This window comes from Gadus chalcogrammus, chromosome 21, assembly GCF_026213295.1.
Source record: "Gadus chalcogrammus isolate NIFS_2021 chromosome 21, NIFS_Gcha_1.0, whole genome shotgun sequence".
Classification (NCBI taxonomy): domain Eukaryota; kingdom Metazoa; phylum Chordata; class Actinopteri; order Gadiformes; family Gadidae; genus Gadus; species Gadus chalcogrammus.
In genome coordinates, this window is record NC_079432.1 from 19,930,683 (window position 1) to 19,947,315 (window position 16,633).

The 16,633-nt window shown below is 43.2% G+C and overlaps 1 protein-coding gene across 2 annotated transcripts in view; it reads left to right on the forward strand.

Annotated features, from left to right (window-relative positions):
• Nucleotides 1-341: 341 nt before the first annotated feature.
• si:ch211-243j20.2 (uridine-cytidine kinase-like 1) overlaps nt 342-16,633 on the forward strand; it is a 32,572-nt gene continuing 16,280 nt past the window's right edge. For both annotated transcript variants that reach the window (XM_056581611.1, XM_056581612.1), the window contains exons 1-5: nt 342-494; nt 1,582-1,790; nt 3,567-3,673; nt 7,802-7,972; nt 13,237-13,308. In XM_056581611.1, the coding sequence (XP_056437586.1) occupies nt 403-494; nt 1,582-1,790; nt 3,567-3,673; nt 7,802-7,972; nt 13,237-13,308 (651 nt within the window). In that variant the 5' untranslated portion in view covers nt 342-402. The remainder of the gene's footprint in view (nt 495-1,581; nt 1,791-3,566; nt 3,674-7,801; nt 7,973-13,236; nt 13,309-16,633) is intronic.

Sequence of the window (16,633 nt, forward strand, 5' to 3'; positions counted from 1 at the left end):
CTTAGCCTTATTTGTAAATCGCTTTGGATACCCCGGATCTGCTTAATTTATAGTTGGGTTCTGGTTTGGTTAACATGGTGCCTAGCACGGGCCTAACTCCTGTAAATTAATAAATATGCCAAATGAGACCCTTCATTGATGGTACTATATAATGGATATTAATGTCAATGTTTAATCAGTCCTTCACACGTGTGTGCGTGTGTGCGTGTGTGTGTGTGTGTGTGTGTGTGTGTGTGCGCGTGTGTGTGTGTGTGTGTGTGCGTGCGTGCGTGCGTGCGTGCGTGCGTGTGTGTGTGCGTGTGCGTGTGTGCGTATAATGCTCTGCGCCGTATTGTACACAGAGGCTGACGTCATCAAGCCTCTCCTGCGTGTACACGCGCCGGTTTTCCTCGACATGGAAACATGGCGACTTACACCAGCCCAGAGGAAGACATGACCATGATACACAAGGATGAAGGGGTAGAAGAAGACCGGCCTGCGCCAAGACCTGACAGGTATCACAAGGAGAATGCGTCTATTAATAGTCCACACCTAACCGCTCAATGAGCAGCTCTTCTGATGTTAGCTGACGGGCTAACTGTCTTAAAGCTAGCCTAATATCTCGTCTTAAAGCTAGCCTAAACTCTCCTCTTAAAGCTAGCCTAACATCAGTCTTAAAGCTAGCTTAACATCGGTCTTAAAGCTAGCCTAACATCTTTCTTAAAGTTAAGCCTAACATCTCTCTTAAAGCTAGCCTAACATCTGCCTTAAAGATAGCCTAACATCTGTCTTAAAGATAGCCTAACATCTGTCTTAAAGATAGCCTCACATCTCTGTCTTAAAGCTATGAGAAGCTCTTGTCTTAAGGGTAGCATAAATTCCCGGTCTACTTCTCTGGAACAACCAAAGAAGTGGTTGTGAACATGTTGTATCTATTAAGATGCTTTGCAAAAACTAGCATGGCGTCTTGCGTCTTCTATGATTGCTGATGCCACTTTGGTAAAATAAAAATGGCCTTGATGACATTTAACTACTTTTTTACGGAGCCATTATAGCTGGAGCAAGTTCTTATATCTAATCAGCCTTTGGGGTTCTAAGGAAAGAAAGATGTTCTCAATGCCCTTATTTTTGGTGATTCTTTAGATAGTGGAAATGTTTTAATGGATTTTGGTTCACTCTAGTATGCTTTTAATCGTAAAGAAACAAGTATTTGATCTATCTTCAGTAGTAACGGCCACGTGATGACAACCTTACTCATGCGAGAGACTGTCCCAGCGCCCAGGTGTGTCCAGGGCAGCTGTGTTTTTCCTGGGGAGACTGGCAAGATCTCCCAGCACCCCCCTCAACCACACACACAATAACACTGCAAGAGAACTCCGTAGACTGGATTCAGAGATTTTGGATTCAGTCTCTTCTCTCTCGGCAGAACATCTCTCATGTTCATTCTTGTCTGAATGCCTGAAACACATGGTAGTGGCGTTGGGATAGGTCATGAGCTAACTAGGCACTTCTGATGGTCACTCGTTCACTCTGCACTCATTCATCCAGCATTGTCAAATTAATAACTACACTATGTCAAGTGGACATTTCTTTTCCCCCCAGCGGGAGCAGTGATGATTCCATGGACAGCCTGCCGGGCCACGCTCAGCGATGTCTTCTGACCCCTTCGCTTTCCCCACGGAAACGGACAACCAGCCAATCCAAAACAGAGCCCCCTTTGCTGAGAACCAGTAAGAGGACCATCTACACAGCCGGGAGACCACCCTGGTACAACGTTGCAGGGACCACCTTTACAGAGGCGTTTGTCATCGGTGAGAGCACACCCTCGTATGTCTTAAAGACTTTTACATTGACACTGTTCTAGTGATTGGGCCAGAAAGTTGTTATCTAAAACCTACAGAGTTGTACCTTTGCAAAAAATATACAGTGGAATAAAATTCAAAGCGTTTGCTGTATATTGTCACCATTATCATTTGGACCATGCAGCTGTGTCATTTAAAGGTGCTGTGGGTACGATTTGAGACACGTAAAGAGAGCGCGAAACGTAGCCTCCATCTGCTCTCTCCCTGCCCACCGTCCAAAAGTGTTGCATTCATTCGCCTGTGATTGACTTGCAAGATGGAATCTCTGAAGTAATCAGGCACCCCTTATTGGTCAGAAATCAGTGAGCAGTTGTCTAAATTTGAAATGTGCTCATACAGTGACACACAGAGCGTTTGGCTGACCGGTGTTTATGGTTACAAATGAATGAAGATCCAGAGCTGCCCGACCCCACTGCAAGCAGGCCGCAGGGACCTCTGCCCTGGTTGCTGTTTGGAGCTGTCGCTCAAACACTGCAAGAGACTGCACAGTTCTATAGGAATATAGAACTGTGTTTTCTGTCTTAGACGCATCATCGTAGCATCGACTTCTTTCAGATTAGTTTTTGGAAGACTGGGCATACGACAATATTTCACACTTTGGATTTTTTCATTGGATCACTGAAACTTGTATTGAATGTGTTCTTTTTTTCATAATATCAATATCAATTTCCATTTGAGTAAGCATATGTTTTCCAATCCAGGGCTCCAGACTAACTTTTTCCTTGGGTGCACTGGTGGCCAAAATGTTTAATTTGGGTGCACCAGCACGTATTTATGGTGCACCCAAGTTTTGAGTTGTTGAGGAGGGGGGGGGTGGACCGTGCCTGCCTTGCGCTAAGTGGTTGACGTGGGGGGGGGGGGGGGGCAACCCGGGCAGCTGCACCGGTTGCACCGTCGATATTTACGCCATTGATTAATAATATCTTGACCATTAAATAAATGCCTTAAATAAATGCAGAATCTGTATCTCTCATAAAGAATATCGTCAGACAATGCCAAGGGATCGGTTCTGTCCCGAAAAACCCTCTGTCTCCGGAGAGACGCCTGTACGAGAAGTGCGCCGAGGTCCATGGGAACACCCACAAATGGTGACGCCATTATCGGAGGAGGGGCTAGGAAGCTGCGCACGCCGATATAAGTAGCCGATCTCCGGGACTCGCTGAAAAGCTGCTCCCAACCAGGTTTGGTTGCGAGCGTAAGTCACCATGGTGATACAGCGACGCTTAAAGAGATAGACTTTCATGGTACAGCTAACCCAGGCTTTCAGCTCAACATACCTCGCTAACCCTCTAATCGAGCTTCGTAGTACAGGCCCCTGGATTGGGCTTCGCTGTCTGATCAATACTTCATTCACTGCCTCTTCCGTGGTTATTACAATATTATGAATAGACTGCTCTGTAAAAAAATAAATAATAATAATTATACCAGATAAATATTCAGTCGCACCGGTGCGCCCAAATAAAATATTTGGTCGCACTACCCCGAATTCTAGGCGCATGTGCGCCCAAATTAGGCGCACTCTGGAGCCCTGCAATCAAATGGAAATGTTATCGGTCGTCAGATGTAATATAATGTCTACCTATGTACTCGACTGGCCATACTAATGCTCCTTCACGTTTTCTCATATTTCTACACACAGTCTGGGCCACTGTGTATAGTCAGGGCCTTCCTATGCAGTTGTGTATTGTTAAAAATAACCCAGCAGCTCCTCTTTGTGTCCCATAGGCCTCTGTGGAGGGAGTGCTTCTGGGAAAACCACTGTGGCCAATAAGATCATTGAGGCGCTGGATGTTCCCTGGGTGGTTCTTCTCTCAATGGACTCCTTTTACAAGGTACCACCTATCTTGTCTCTATCACATAGAGACTACCTCCTTAATCATCATATAATATCTGCATAACTAGGGGTGGGAAAAATAATCGATGCTACGTTGCATCGCGATTCTCTCTAGAACGATTCCGTCTCGATGCAGATAAATTAATAATCGGAATAAAAAAATAAACTTTTTTAATTAGTTCGCCTGCTGCAAGATTCTGTTCGCCAGAGAGGGTAATTTTGAAATTATTAAATTTATCTTCAGTGTGTATTGGCCAATCTGATTTGTTTTGACACGATCTACGCATAGCACGCACGCAAACTCACAACCAGACACAAGAACAGCTTTTGCTTTAATGACATAGAAAATAAAGATTAGAAAGAAAAGAAAACTGAAACCTATTTTTTTACATTCTTCCATGTTGTGTTGTAATTATTGCATTGTTCATAGGAAGCATCGTTCATAGAAAGTCATATTTGTGACAAAAGCTTTTTCTCTAATCAACGAATTACAAAACTCTCGGAGGGAAAGAAAACATACTCCCATCAAGTACCAAAAAATAAAGATTAATAATGCATCGGTAGTATGTTTCAAGAGTCGTGCCATGACGCTTTTTGAATGGAATCGAAACGGCAGCACCAGATGGTTGTGTATACTACTGCGAACTGAAACTCTCACTGGGGAAAACACTGATAACATAGCAACTACCACCTGGTTCAAAATTTCCAAGGAGACAGAAATGTCATTATTTTTTAAAGAAAAGCAATGTTTATTTTAATGAAGATAACATTAAATTAATCAGAAATACAGTCTAGTCATTGTTAATGTGGTAAATTACTATTCTAGCCTGAAACTGCAGATTTTTTATGGAATATCTACATAGGTGTACCGAGGTCCATTCCACCAACCACCTGTGTTCTAATGGTATATTGTTTAGCTAATCGTGTTAAAAGGCTAATTGATAATCAGAAAACCCTTTTGCATTTAGGTTAGCACAGCTGAAAACTGTTGAATAAAAGTGTGAGTTTTCATGGAAGATATGAAATTCTCTGGGTGACCCCAAACTTTTTACCGGTAGTGTTTTAGGTTGCATCACATAGCCACTACATTCTGGAAAACCTTTTTAAATATATAAGTAACATAACCTGGCAACCATGAACCATAACAAATGTTTTATTTTATTTACTGCTGCTGGTTGGTTCTTTGTACTGACCTATGTACGCTGATCTCCTGCCTTTGACATAACTATCTTGTCTGAGTTTTTAAGTCTCTTAAGGTGTGTGAATGGACTGGGTAAGCTGCAAATGAATTACCCTTCTTGGGATAAATAAAGTTGTCTGAATCTGAAACTACAACCTGGGCTTCTTCCTTAAATGTCATAAATTACCTATTTTCTTGGTTAATCATTTAATTTGTGGGTACTACTTGAATAGGTTCACATGCTTCAATGATAAAATGCACCATATTATTCTCCCACTGCTCAGTGCTGTAGACCCCTTTCAACTGGTTTGGTCTCCTGCCATGGCTACCCCTCCCCATAAGCCCAGTTTGCTCTGATTGGTCAGCTGGCCAACTCTGTTGTGATTGGGCAAACGAGAGTAGAGCCTGAGTTGCACTGAACCATTAATTCAGGCTCTGTTTGACACTTGAGCACTGTTGCAACTAGGAGGGTAGTGGTAAAAAAAAGGTGGTAAACTATGAATTCTGTTATCAAGGTATGGCAGACCACGACATACCAAAGGAAAAAAAATAAAGATATACTGAATATTTGTTAACTTATTTGTAGAATGTAAAATAGTAGGACACAATGTCAAATCACAAAACGCAACTAGGTGGAATTCTGAACATTCAGCAATATTTGTGTATGGGGAGCATGATGCTCAAACTAATTGCTAAAGCTTAAAGACTATAGATCACATCACTTAGTTATTTCAATGTGCCTGTAGAAGAAACGCAACATTTGATGAAACATGTCTGCATAGTATAGGTGATGTGATTAGTTGCAGATACAGTAATCACTGATAATACAGCACCACTTGAATATATAACGGCTTGCACTGGTAAAACTTAACTAGGAGACGTTCAAGTTGCGTAAGCCTCCACTACAGCCCTGGTCAAGCGAAGAGGGTGGCAGGACGTACCACAGTGGAGCACAACCCTGGGCTTGTTGACCGACCCAAGTGGATTTATTGCCATCCTTATTTCGGTGCACTAGTGTAAAATGTGCTAGAATGCTAATGGAGGTTGAAAACGTCTGCTGCAAAGAAACCAAAGGAAGCCCACAGTAGGTCTTATTGATAACTACATTACTACAGCCTTCAGCTTGGTTCCTCCATTAGCCTTTTTCGCTGTGCATGATCCTTTGCGTATAAGGTAATGTTTTATATTATCTGTCTATTTGAATTAACTTTAATAATTTAAAGTTTCTCAACATTTATAAAGCTGACTATGGACCCTTTGAAGCATAGAATTAAATAAACTGTATAAAATATAATCACTACAGTGATGTTCAATATACCTCAGTACCAAAATAATTTGAAGAAATTAGAAGCAATGTTTTTTCTCAAAATAACTTTTTGCAAATGTAAACAAACAGCTGGGGCTGCCTAGGAAGGAATGTCAGGGCTGTCATCTGGGGTATTGCGGACACGCCACGCATTTCCTGATCTAACTAGACAGTTTTTTGGCTTCTGACACCCCTTTACTGAAGAGGCATGGCTGGGAACCACCTCATTTGAGGGTCCCTCATACTGACGTGTTCTGGGGTGTGGGTCTTAAACCCCTCGACATAAAGAGTTGGATCCCCAAACGCCTCGTCAAAGAGCAGTGTCATCTGCTTGTCCACAGAAGTTCTACAATATTGCATTCAAAAAGTATTGTGTTTTTAAAGAAATAACTTTTCTGAATCCACCTAAATATGTCAAGTTTTCCCATAATTATTTGAAATATTAATTATTTCATTATGTTTAATAAAAATTTACAAAGTGGAACTGTTTTTATTGGCTTTGTGGATGTTGTGGCAATTACTTTGAGACACTGCGTCTAGGACAGATGACACTTCAAAATGGAAGAAACACAATAGTTGTCATTAAATTCCTATTTAATGTATGCATGCACCAGTCTCCTTTCTAGCAGAGTTGGCCCACAATAGAGTTTCACAGCCTTTAGTAAAAACACCTGAGAAGAAAGCTTGACCACACATACGCAAGAGTACACAGCAATACATAATCCTTTTATCACACATAGCACTACCTGCGGAACCGCTACAATGTTGGGGATATAGAGAACGGCCTCAACTTAACAGAGCTAAGAGAAGTCGCCATATGATAGGAGAGCAGTGGCTCAGAGTATGTTCAATTAACCTATGTTACTATCTCCATCTAAACATTACAGCTTCTATAATTAGAAATCCTATCCACTTGAACCATATTCAACATCCTGTGATCTGATGACCATTGGCATTAGGTAAACATTATTTTAAAGCAGATTAGCAAAAGCTGGAGGAAAGGGAAAAATCATAAAAGCATAAAACAAACCTTTTCAAATTCTAGTATTCTAGTATATACCAATTGTGAATGAATTCATCTTGCAAGAATGTATCCTTCACAAACTGGAAACTCATCTCCGACCCTCGCCCTGTGTGGTTGAGGCCCAGAATCTGTGCCGTCTGCCCCGTTGCTGCCGTAGCACTGTCTGATCCTTGGGGAAGTTCGTCCGTTGGAAACGCGGCTTAAACTCCGGGATTGTGTCGTTGAATGCGACCCATTGACCATTCATTCAGTGAAGCGTCTTCTTTTCAATCAGCAGAAGTTCCAAGAATATTAGTCTTCTGTCCGACACGGTTTCATTTATTGGTGTTTATACTTTTGTATTGAAAATGACCTCTCTATTGACTGGTAAATGGCACCATTAGAAGTTAGGGCATGGGCCATATGCACGCCATCTTCAAATGTAGCACAAGAAAGATGCAAACTTGGCGACATGCCTTTTTAGAGGGGTTTTTCCATCGGCTCTTTTTGCCTTACCGAGTAAGCATTGTAAACACTCCCAACACCTAGTTATCATTAGATAAATTTCTGTAGTAGACCTACCTTCACTGTAACTAAACTGTGTGTGTGTGTGTGTGTGTGTGTGCGCATGAGCCAGGTATTGAATAAAGAAGAGCAGGAGTTGGCCGGTAAGAACGAGTACAACTTCGACCACCCCGATGCCTTTGACTTTGAGCTGCTGGTCACTGTGCTGAGGAAGCTGAAGAAAGGCAAGAGCATCAAAGTTCCGGTTTACGACTTCACCTCCCACAGCAGGAGAAAAGACTGGGTGAGTCGCTGACACCATGATGGTTAGCTTAAAACATTCTCTCTCTCTCTCTGGTCTGCGTGTTTACTCTGCCCGAGGTAAATTGCCTGCTTGAGCTAGCACCCCAATTTACCCTCCCGGACCCTACACACATTGGCGGTTTCATTTTGATGTAAATGCGATTAGACGGCTCCACGGTTCCAGGGGTGGGACTTTGGTAGAGGTGTTGCATTAAACAAAGACGTTGAAAGATGGTGCGATCTACAAGAAAGACGTAGAGGCTTTTTTGCTCAACAACTGGTGAGCAAAATAAAGAATATGTTGGTGTTTTTGCACTTGTAAATAGTTAATCGTGTTTGTAGCCTACACTCAGATGTATACTCAGGCCCCGTCCACACAGATCTTTTTTGGTGTGAAAACGCATACGTCGTGTGCGTTTGGGCCGACCTTCCAGACGAATCCGGTGTTGCACCTAATTCTGCGACCCACCGAAAAGTGTGACCCCAGTTCCCTTCTTGCGTCCCGATTGTTGAGGTGGTATGCTGCAGACACTGTCTTGCCCATGCTGAGCTGAAGGTGCCACTTATGGAGGTAATCTGCCAAGATGCCCATGTCTCGGTTGAGACCATCTTCCATCGCCTTCCTTGTTGGACGTCGAAGCATGATGGTTAAATCGTCTGCATAGCCGTACTTGGCAGATGTTGTATCCGGCAGGTCGTGAATGTAGATGTTGAATAAGATTGGTGAGAGGACGGAGCCTTGCGGAACACCGTTCTTCAGCCTACGAAGCCTGCTGGTCTGGCCATCGCTGGTCCGTAGAGTGAAGCTGCGGTTCGATAGCACAGGGGTGGCCAACCTGCGGCTCTTTGCCTCGTTTCGTGCGGCTCTTCAGTTCACATCAAATTTTGTGTTAAATATATATATATTTTTTTTTTTTATCTTTTTTTTTTTTTGTATGTGTGTGCATGTTCGCAAACGTTTTAATTGATGACGCAAAATAACGTTCACAAACGTTTGGTGTTGATGCAACATAAAATGGCCTGCTCAGCTTGGAGGAGCTGTCACGTTAAAATTGTACCGGGGGCGAAAATTGTACCGGCCTACGTCATCAGTTGTTGACAAATTCCAAACCTGCCTGGCAACAGACGACGCGATCGTTTGTTGCCTGGCAACGGGCGATCGCGTCGAATGACGTAGGAAGGTTCTTGAACATTCGCAAACTTTCATGCTCGTTCATTGCACTCCTTCATTGAGCGTGACAAGACAGGTTTTTGAAACCTGCTTTAAACACTCAGTTTACTAGCTAAATTCGATTAAACAATTCAATACAATACAAATATAAAGTAAAAACAAGTGTTATCTAGCGATCCGTTATCTGTATTATGTTATTTGGTGTTCGGCAACATAAGCGCGAATGGTTTTTGAAACGTGCTTTAAACACTCAGTTTACTAACTAAATTCGATTAAACAATTCAATACAAATATAAAGTAAAAACAAGTGTTATCTAGCGATCCGTTATCTGTATTATCTTATTTGGTGTTCGGCAACATAAGCGCGAATGGTTTTTGAAACCTGCTTTAAACACTCAGTTTACTAACTAAATTCGATTAAACAATTCAATACAATACAAATATAAAGTAAAAACAAGTGTTATCTAGCGATCCGTTATCTGTATTATGTTATTTGGTGTTCGGCAACATAAGCGCGAATGGTTTTTGAAACGTGCTTTAAACACTCAGTTTACTAACTAAATTCGATTAAACAATTCAATACAAATATAAAGTAAAAACAAGTGTTATCTAGCGATCCGTTATCTGTATTATCTTATTTGGTGTTCGGCAACATAAGCGCGAATGGTTTTTGAAACCTGCTTTAAACACTCAGTTTACTAACTAAATTCGATTAAACAATTCAATACAATACAAATATAAAGTAAAAACAAGTGTTATCTAGCGATCCGTTATCTGTATTATGTTATTTCGTCTTTGGAAACATGAGCCGAATGTTTTTTGAAACCTGCCCGGCAACGGACAACCCAATCAAATTAGTTGTCAAATTGTCAACAACTGATGACGTAGGCCGGTACAATTTTCGCCCCCGGTACAATTTTAACGTGACAGAGCTCCTTCCCATGAGTAAACAATTTGCGTCAAGTAGGCTACGCTCCAAAAATGGCAGGTAAAAAATGCACAGCAAAAAGAAAATATGAAGAGGAACAAAGGACGTTTTTGACAGAGTGGGAGAGTTTATATTTTTTTGTTGAACGTAATGGGAAGCCATTCTGCCTTATATGCCAGGTGTCATTAGCGCAATTCAAGGCTTCAAATCTTCAGCGCCACTTCAGCTCACTCCATGCTAACTTCGACCAGGAATTTCGGAAAGGGACTGAACTTCGCAAGCACAAGTTAATCGCTTTGAAAAGGCAGGCAGAAAAGCAGACACAGATGTTCCAAAAATCTACGACGCACTCAGAGACCCTAACGCTGGCATCTTATCAACTGGCTTGGAACATTGCACGAGCTAAAAAGCCATACAATGAAGGGGAGTTTGTAAAAAAATGTCTCAGACGTTGTTAAAATCTTGTCTCCTGAAAATGACAAACTAAAACTAATGGTGTCAGACGTCCAACTGTCCCGCCACACTGTTGAACGCAGAATATCGGACATTAACACGGCTATTGAATCGCAGTTGCACTCCGATCTTCAAGAATGCGAATATTTTAGTGTCGCATTGGACGAGTCTTGCGACATTCAGGACAAGCCACAGTTGGCAATATTTGCACGGTCGGTATCAAGTGAGTGTCATATCAGAGAATAACTCCTTGACATTGTGCCATTGAAGGAACGAACCCGTGGAATAGATGTAAAAGAAGCGATGATGGCTGCATTTGCGAAAGTGTGAATAGTGAGTGAGTGAATAGGGAACGATTTCGAACACAGCTCATGTACCACAGCTGTGACCCGGAAATGGTGCAGCGGGGTGTGATGTCATTTCGCCGTGCGAGCAGACCGGTAGATTTCGAGCCCCTCCCCTCTCCTCTCGCAGCAGTGAGTGAATACGGCAGGTCAGCTCTACATAGTATGTTTTCCACCGGTGCCAGTTAATTTAAATTACAATTTGCGGGGCTTTTTAAGATGAAAAAATAGCTACCACAGCGCTTATAAAAAATTTAATAAAAAAAATAATAAAATAAAAATTAATTATTAAAATATAATTATCACCTTTTTGTCGGCTACTTGAGACGATCGACGATGGAATCCATCTATCGTCGATAGTCGATAGAATCGACTATTCGCCCATCCCTAATGTTCATGTGTACCCGTGTGTATGATGTGGCTCTTTGCAGTAACACAGTAAAAAATGTGGCTCTTAGTCTCTGACTGGTTGGCCACCCCTGCGATAGCATCTCCATGATGAACATCACCATGTGCCGGTCCGGGATTGTCTTCAACAGTTTCAGCTGTGAAGTCTGTGAAGTCTCCCGAGAGGTTAGCATCAGCGCTGGCTGCTCTGGAGAGAGACGATACCTCGCACGAGGTCAGTCGTGTGAATTTTTTGTCTGCATCTGGGAAGCGGCCATTTTTCAGGAGCTGGGAAGCAATGGCATCTGTTGTCACTGGACACCTGCTGGGTGTTGTTTTTCTCCCTGAAAGCAGGTTGATGGTCTGCCACGCCTTCCGGCTAGAGTGGGTGAAGTCGATCCACTACTGCAGTCCACCTGGACCTATGCGGCGTATGCAGCGTCCACATCAGCTGCTTCTGGTTCTCGCAGTCCAGCAGTTCTTTCAGTTTCTGCCATAAACAACCGCCAGTTCGCCTTCCTAAAATTCCATCTCCTGACCGGTTTTCCAGCTACCGGCTGTACTAGCGATGGTACTGTGATGATGGATGGCTGGTGGTGTGAACGAGGGAACCTGTCCAAGACACGTTTCTCCGGTTTCAGGTCGTTTCTGCGGCATATGGCGAAGGCCAAGTCTGGGTTGGTGTACGTGTTCCAGCGTGCAGAAAAGAAGCTTGGAGGCTCTTTTGCGTCGAAGAGCAGCAGTGCTTCAATGTTAGAAGCCCACTCACTCAGCGCTTCGCCATCCTGGGAAGTGTGGTTGTAACCCCAATCTGTATGTTGGCAGTTGAAGTCACCTGTATAGATGGCGGGAGCTGGCACAGGTGGAAGTGATGATAAAGTCAGCGCTGTTGGTGGGGGCTTGTATACATTCACGACAGATGTTTCTTGGATTTTGGTGACCAGCCACTCCATGTTGCAGCCAGGTGAAGATTGGCTGATGGCTGTCCAGCTTAATCCTTCCCGGACAAGGGTTGCCATTCCATGCGTCTTGCTGTGGATGTACCCAGCGAGGTACCCAGGCAGCTTGAGGTTGTTCTCAGAAACCCAGTGTGTCTCTTGCAGGAGGACTACTGCCACTTTAATGGAAACGGCGTGATGCCTGATTACTTCGAGTTTGGCGATGGTAAGGCCCTCGACGTTGAGTTCGAGCACTGACGGGCCTTGGTTTTCGATGGTAGGGGTGTCCGCCCGTCCTGTTGATGACGTTCTCTGCCTTGGTCTTGACCTTGGCTTGTACCTTGGTCTGCCAGCTCGATGATTCTTCAGCGACATTCGTTTCATGAGTTAGTCTTGCACCATTTCTCATTACTCGCAGGAGAGGCCACGTGAAGGCTGTCGTCTTCTCTCCCGAAAACGCACTTTTTTGAAACCAGGTCCCAGGGTGGATAAAACGTCCCTTTGCGTTTTCGTGTTCGGATTCGTGTGGACGCCAGATACGCAAACAATGTAAACGAAACGCAAACGATGTACCGTGGTGGTACCCTACTGTAGCTGATGTACCGTGGTTGTACCCTACTGTAGCTGATGTACCGTGGTACCCTACTGTAGCTGATGTACTGTGGTGGTACTCTACTCTAGCTGATGTACCGTGGTACCCTACTGTAGCTGATGTACCGTGGTGGTACCATACTGTAGCTGACCGTACCGTGGTGGTACCCTACTGTAGCTGACCGTACCGTGAGGCCTTTACCGTGATGCGTACCACACCGTGGCAATACGGTAACAATATATCAATCCACTTGAGTATAAATGTTTTTACACAGTATTTCAGCAAATGCTTGAAACCCTTCATTAGTGAAACATGTTTAGGTGGTGAAGAATTCTCTAAGAATGTTTGGATGTCTGGTGAGCTACTTGTTTAGGTTCTTCAGTGCCACGTCGATGCCTTTTGATGGCTATTTTATCTGAGGATGTTTGTGTTGTTTACTCCCCATCTGACAGAAAACTGTTTACGGGGCCAACGTCGTCATCTTCGAGGGCATTCTGGCCTTCGCCAACAAGGAGCTGCTAAAGGTAAGTTCAAACGTCTGCTGCATTCCAATAGGCCTGTGCAAATCATAGGTTTTGTATCATAATAAGCTATTGTGATTTGTAAGGATTTTAATGCAAAAAGATGAGTAGATACACTGAAGTTTCATGAGTAAGCATTCTTTTCCTATTATAGTGAGACTTCAAAATATTGTAATAACTAATTATTTGGACTATGTTTTCCGGAGGGTCCTTTGCTCATCTGTTTGGCTTGTCCAGCGTAATTCATTAACTATGAATCAGGGTGATTAATTAAGTGTGCCAGAACACAGGGAGGAAAAAGTAATGCTCATTCTGTACCTTTTTACCAATTTCCCCAAGGGAAATTACATCAGCTAGATGTGTGTGTTGGAGTGCACAAGACACACGCACATGTCCAGTTAGCGTAAGATAAACAAGAGCCAAAGAGGGGCCATGTTTGTTGAGGATGGCGCCTTCTGCCTTACTCTACCCGCAGTGCCTTGTTTGGGGGGTCTGGTATGTGTGTTGGTGCTTGCATGCCTGTGTGTTTGTGACGCTTACTATAGTGCTTTCCTCCTATCCACCTCTAGCATATTGATTTATCTCTTCACGCCTTTTGTAATTCAGCGTCCGCTGGACTGAAGCGATAAGGCCCACCCCACTCCCTGAACCCCACCCCTCCAGAGCTGATTTCCCTCCCCTTGTATACAGGACAAAGCAGCTTCATGTCTGCATTCATCAATCACTCCATACAATCACAGTCTATAACAGCTGATCCCTGGGGGAGAATCTATCCACTACAACCATAGACTGTAGCGTCCGTAACGTCATCCGTTGTTTAACACCACCACTTTAGGGTGTCGATTTTCCTTCTAGACGTCGCTATTGTTTGGGATTTGAACAACCAGCAGCAGAATCTTCTATATTTGGCCCATTGAGAGCGGGACTACCTCTCTATGGTCACCTCTACTATGGTCACCTCTCACCAGTCTTTGGCCCAAACTCAATTATATTCAATCCTTAATCACTTTTTGATGAGATAGAACTGTCTACCAGGACCCAGCAGCGCACCATAAAACCCCCTGGGGTTAGGAATGGGGTTTGGGGTCTTTGACAATGGAGGTGCGGTTGTAGAGACGCCAGCAAAATGAACAATACACCAGAAACCACAAGGCGTTCCACACTGCATTTTGATAACTGAGAGGCTTTGATAACTGAGATAACTGCAGTAAGAAAACTGCACTTATGTGCATTTATTTATTCCCCAGAGGCAATACCTGGAGGCAGGCAAAGGTAAAGGAAGCAGGAATGACGGACTTTAAATGTCAAGTTCAAAGAAAATTAAGAAAACGTTGCATTAACGCTGCATGTAACAACGACGTGACTTGGGCTACAGTAAACTGATCAAATTAAAAGTTTAGTTCTATTTCAAGCTCGGTAGGATAGCAGTAATGTCATCTTCCGATTATTCAACGTCGAATAAAGTCCTTCAAGCAAACCATGTAGCGCTTATTAATATACAGCGCGGGCAAGCCACAAACAACCGCTAACATGACAACGTGTGCAAACTAACTCAACATAGACCAAATATGTATATCGTATCCAGCACAGAACCAACACAAGATTCAAGTGGACCGTCCGAGAGAATCGTGCACAGACCAAAGAAAATAGAAATAGGCCTAAATGCGAGGCTAACAGTTTAACCTGAGGTAATTTGATTCCCCCTAAATCAAATGTTTTCTTTCTTTAACAATGTTCAAAACATATTCTTCTCCTTGCTCTCCTCTGTGGACATAGAGTTTTTGGTTAATCCATTTGGCGGGCACGCTTGCTTTAGAGAAGAGAAGGGCCAGTGTCTCTGCGGATGCGTGCATCGCATCATTGTTTGCCTGTATGAGTTCACTGGGATGCAGACCAGAATTTCCGTTGTAAATGTAAATGGACTGCATTTATATAGTGCTTTTCTAACCATTGGCCACCCAAAGCGCTTTACAATATTGCCTCACATTCACCATTCACACACACATTCACACAACGACGGCGGAGTCAACCATGCTAGGTGACAGCCAGCTCGTTGGGAGCATTTAAGGTTAGGTGCCTTGCTCAAGGACACCTCGACACTCAGCTAGGAGGAGCCGGGGATCGAACCAACAACCTTCAGGTTACCAGCCAACCCGCTCTACCTCCTGAGCTACTGCCAGGAGGAACGGAAATTATAAATGTCTCCGTTCAGAATGACCAATGGAAATAAATCCCTCTGCACAATTTGAATTGTGTTTAAATATGCTACAGTTGTCATTGGTTAGCCAATTGTAAAACAATGAGGGTTTTGATTGACCCGACCCGGCAAGACCCAATCATTGCTTTATTGGCCTTATCTGAGGAGAAATCTATGCCATAAACAGAAATATTATAGGCCTTTATTACACGGGTCTTCTCAATGCTGTGGAACACTCCGTTCACTTGCATGGGTAGTAAGTAGTCCAGTAACTTGTCAACCCCAGTGTCTTCGGTTGCTAAGCCACGTCAACATCTTTGGCAGACTATTTCACTGCTGATCAACACTACGAATGCTGGTAACGAATATTTTGTATTTTTTTGTAAGTTATTTTTTCATTTTGGCAAGTAGCTGTGTAATAAGCGGGATAATGTATATATAGATAGAGGATAATGTCTGGGATTATTTTCCCGATAATGACCGGCGTTTTATACATTATTCCTTACATATATATTTAGCAGAGTAGGCCTAAGTAACAAATGTGTACAAAGTTACACATTTATTAAAAAAAATTCGGGTTGAAATCGGGCTCGGGCTCATAATTACAGTTAATGTGTCGGGCCGGGCCGGGCTCGGACAGAACGTGCACGGGCTCGGGTTGGGTCTGGCTTGATTTTCTGGGCCCGATCTAAAAACGTTAAAATGAAACCTTTCCAGGTCACATGACTGGCACCAATTTATTCTAGCGGAAACACTGATGCAGACATTGGAATCTCATGTCAATTGCATCCATCCCTCTGAATCAATGTTTCAGGAACAACAATATCAATGCACACGTTAAAGACGCCTTCTTTGAGACGTTCTTCTGGACTTGTGAGGCGCTGGTCCTCACAGATCTCATCAAAATGTCTCTTTGTAAGCGTCTCTGAGTTAAATGACAGCTAGCTGCAAGTCCCTGTGCTTTGCTTTTGGTATCTTCAAACTCATCCCTTAGTTTTGATACGATGTTGCATGCAATGCCCAGTAGGTCTGCTGCATAGAAAATAAATATTCATGTCCTTCTTTTGGGCCTGTAAAACGTCAGCATGGAGAAATCGAAGCCTGTGTACAGAAACGTCCCGAGACGCCTTT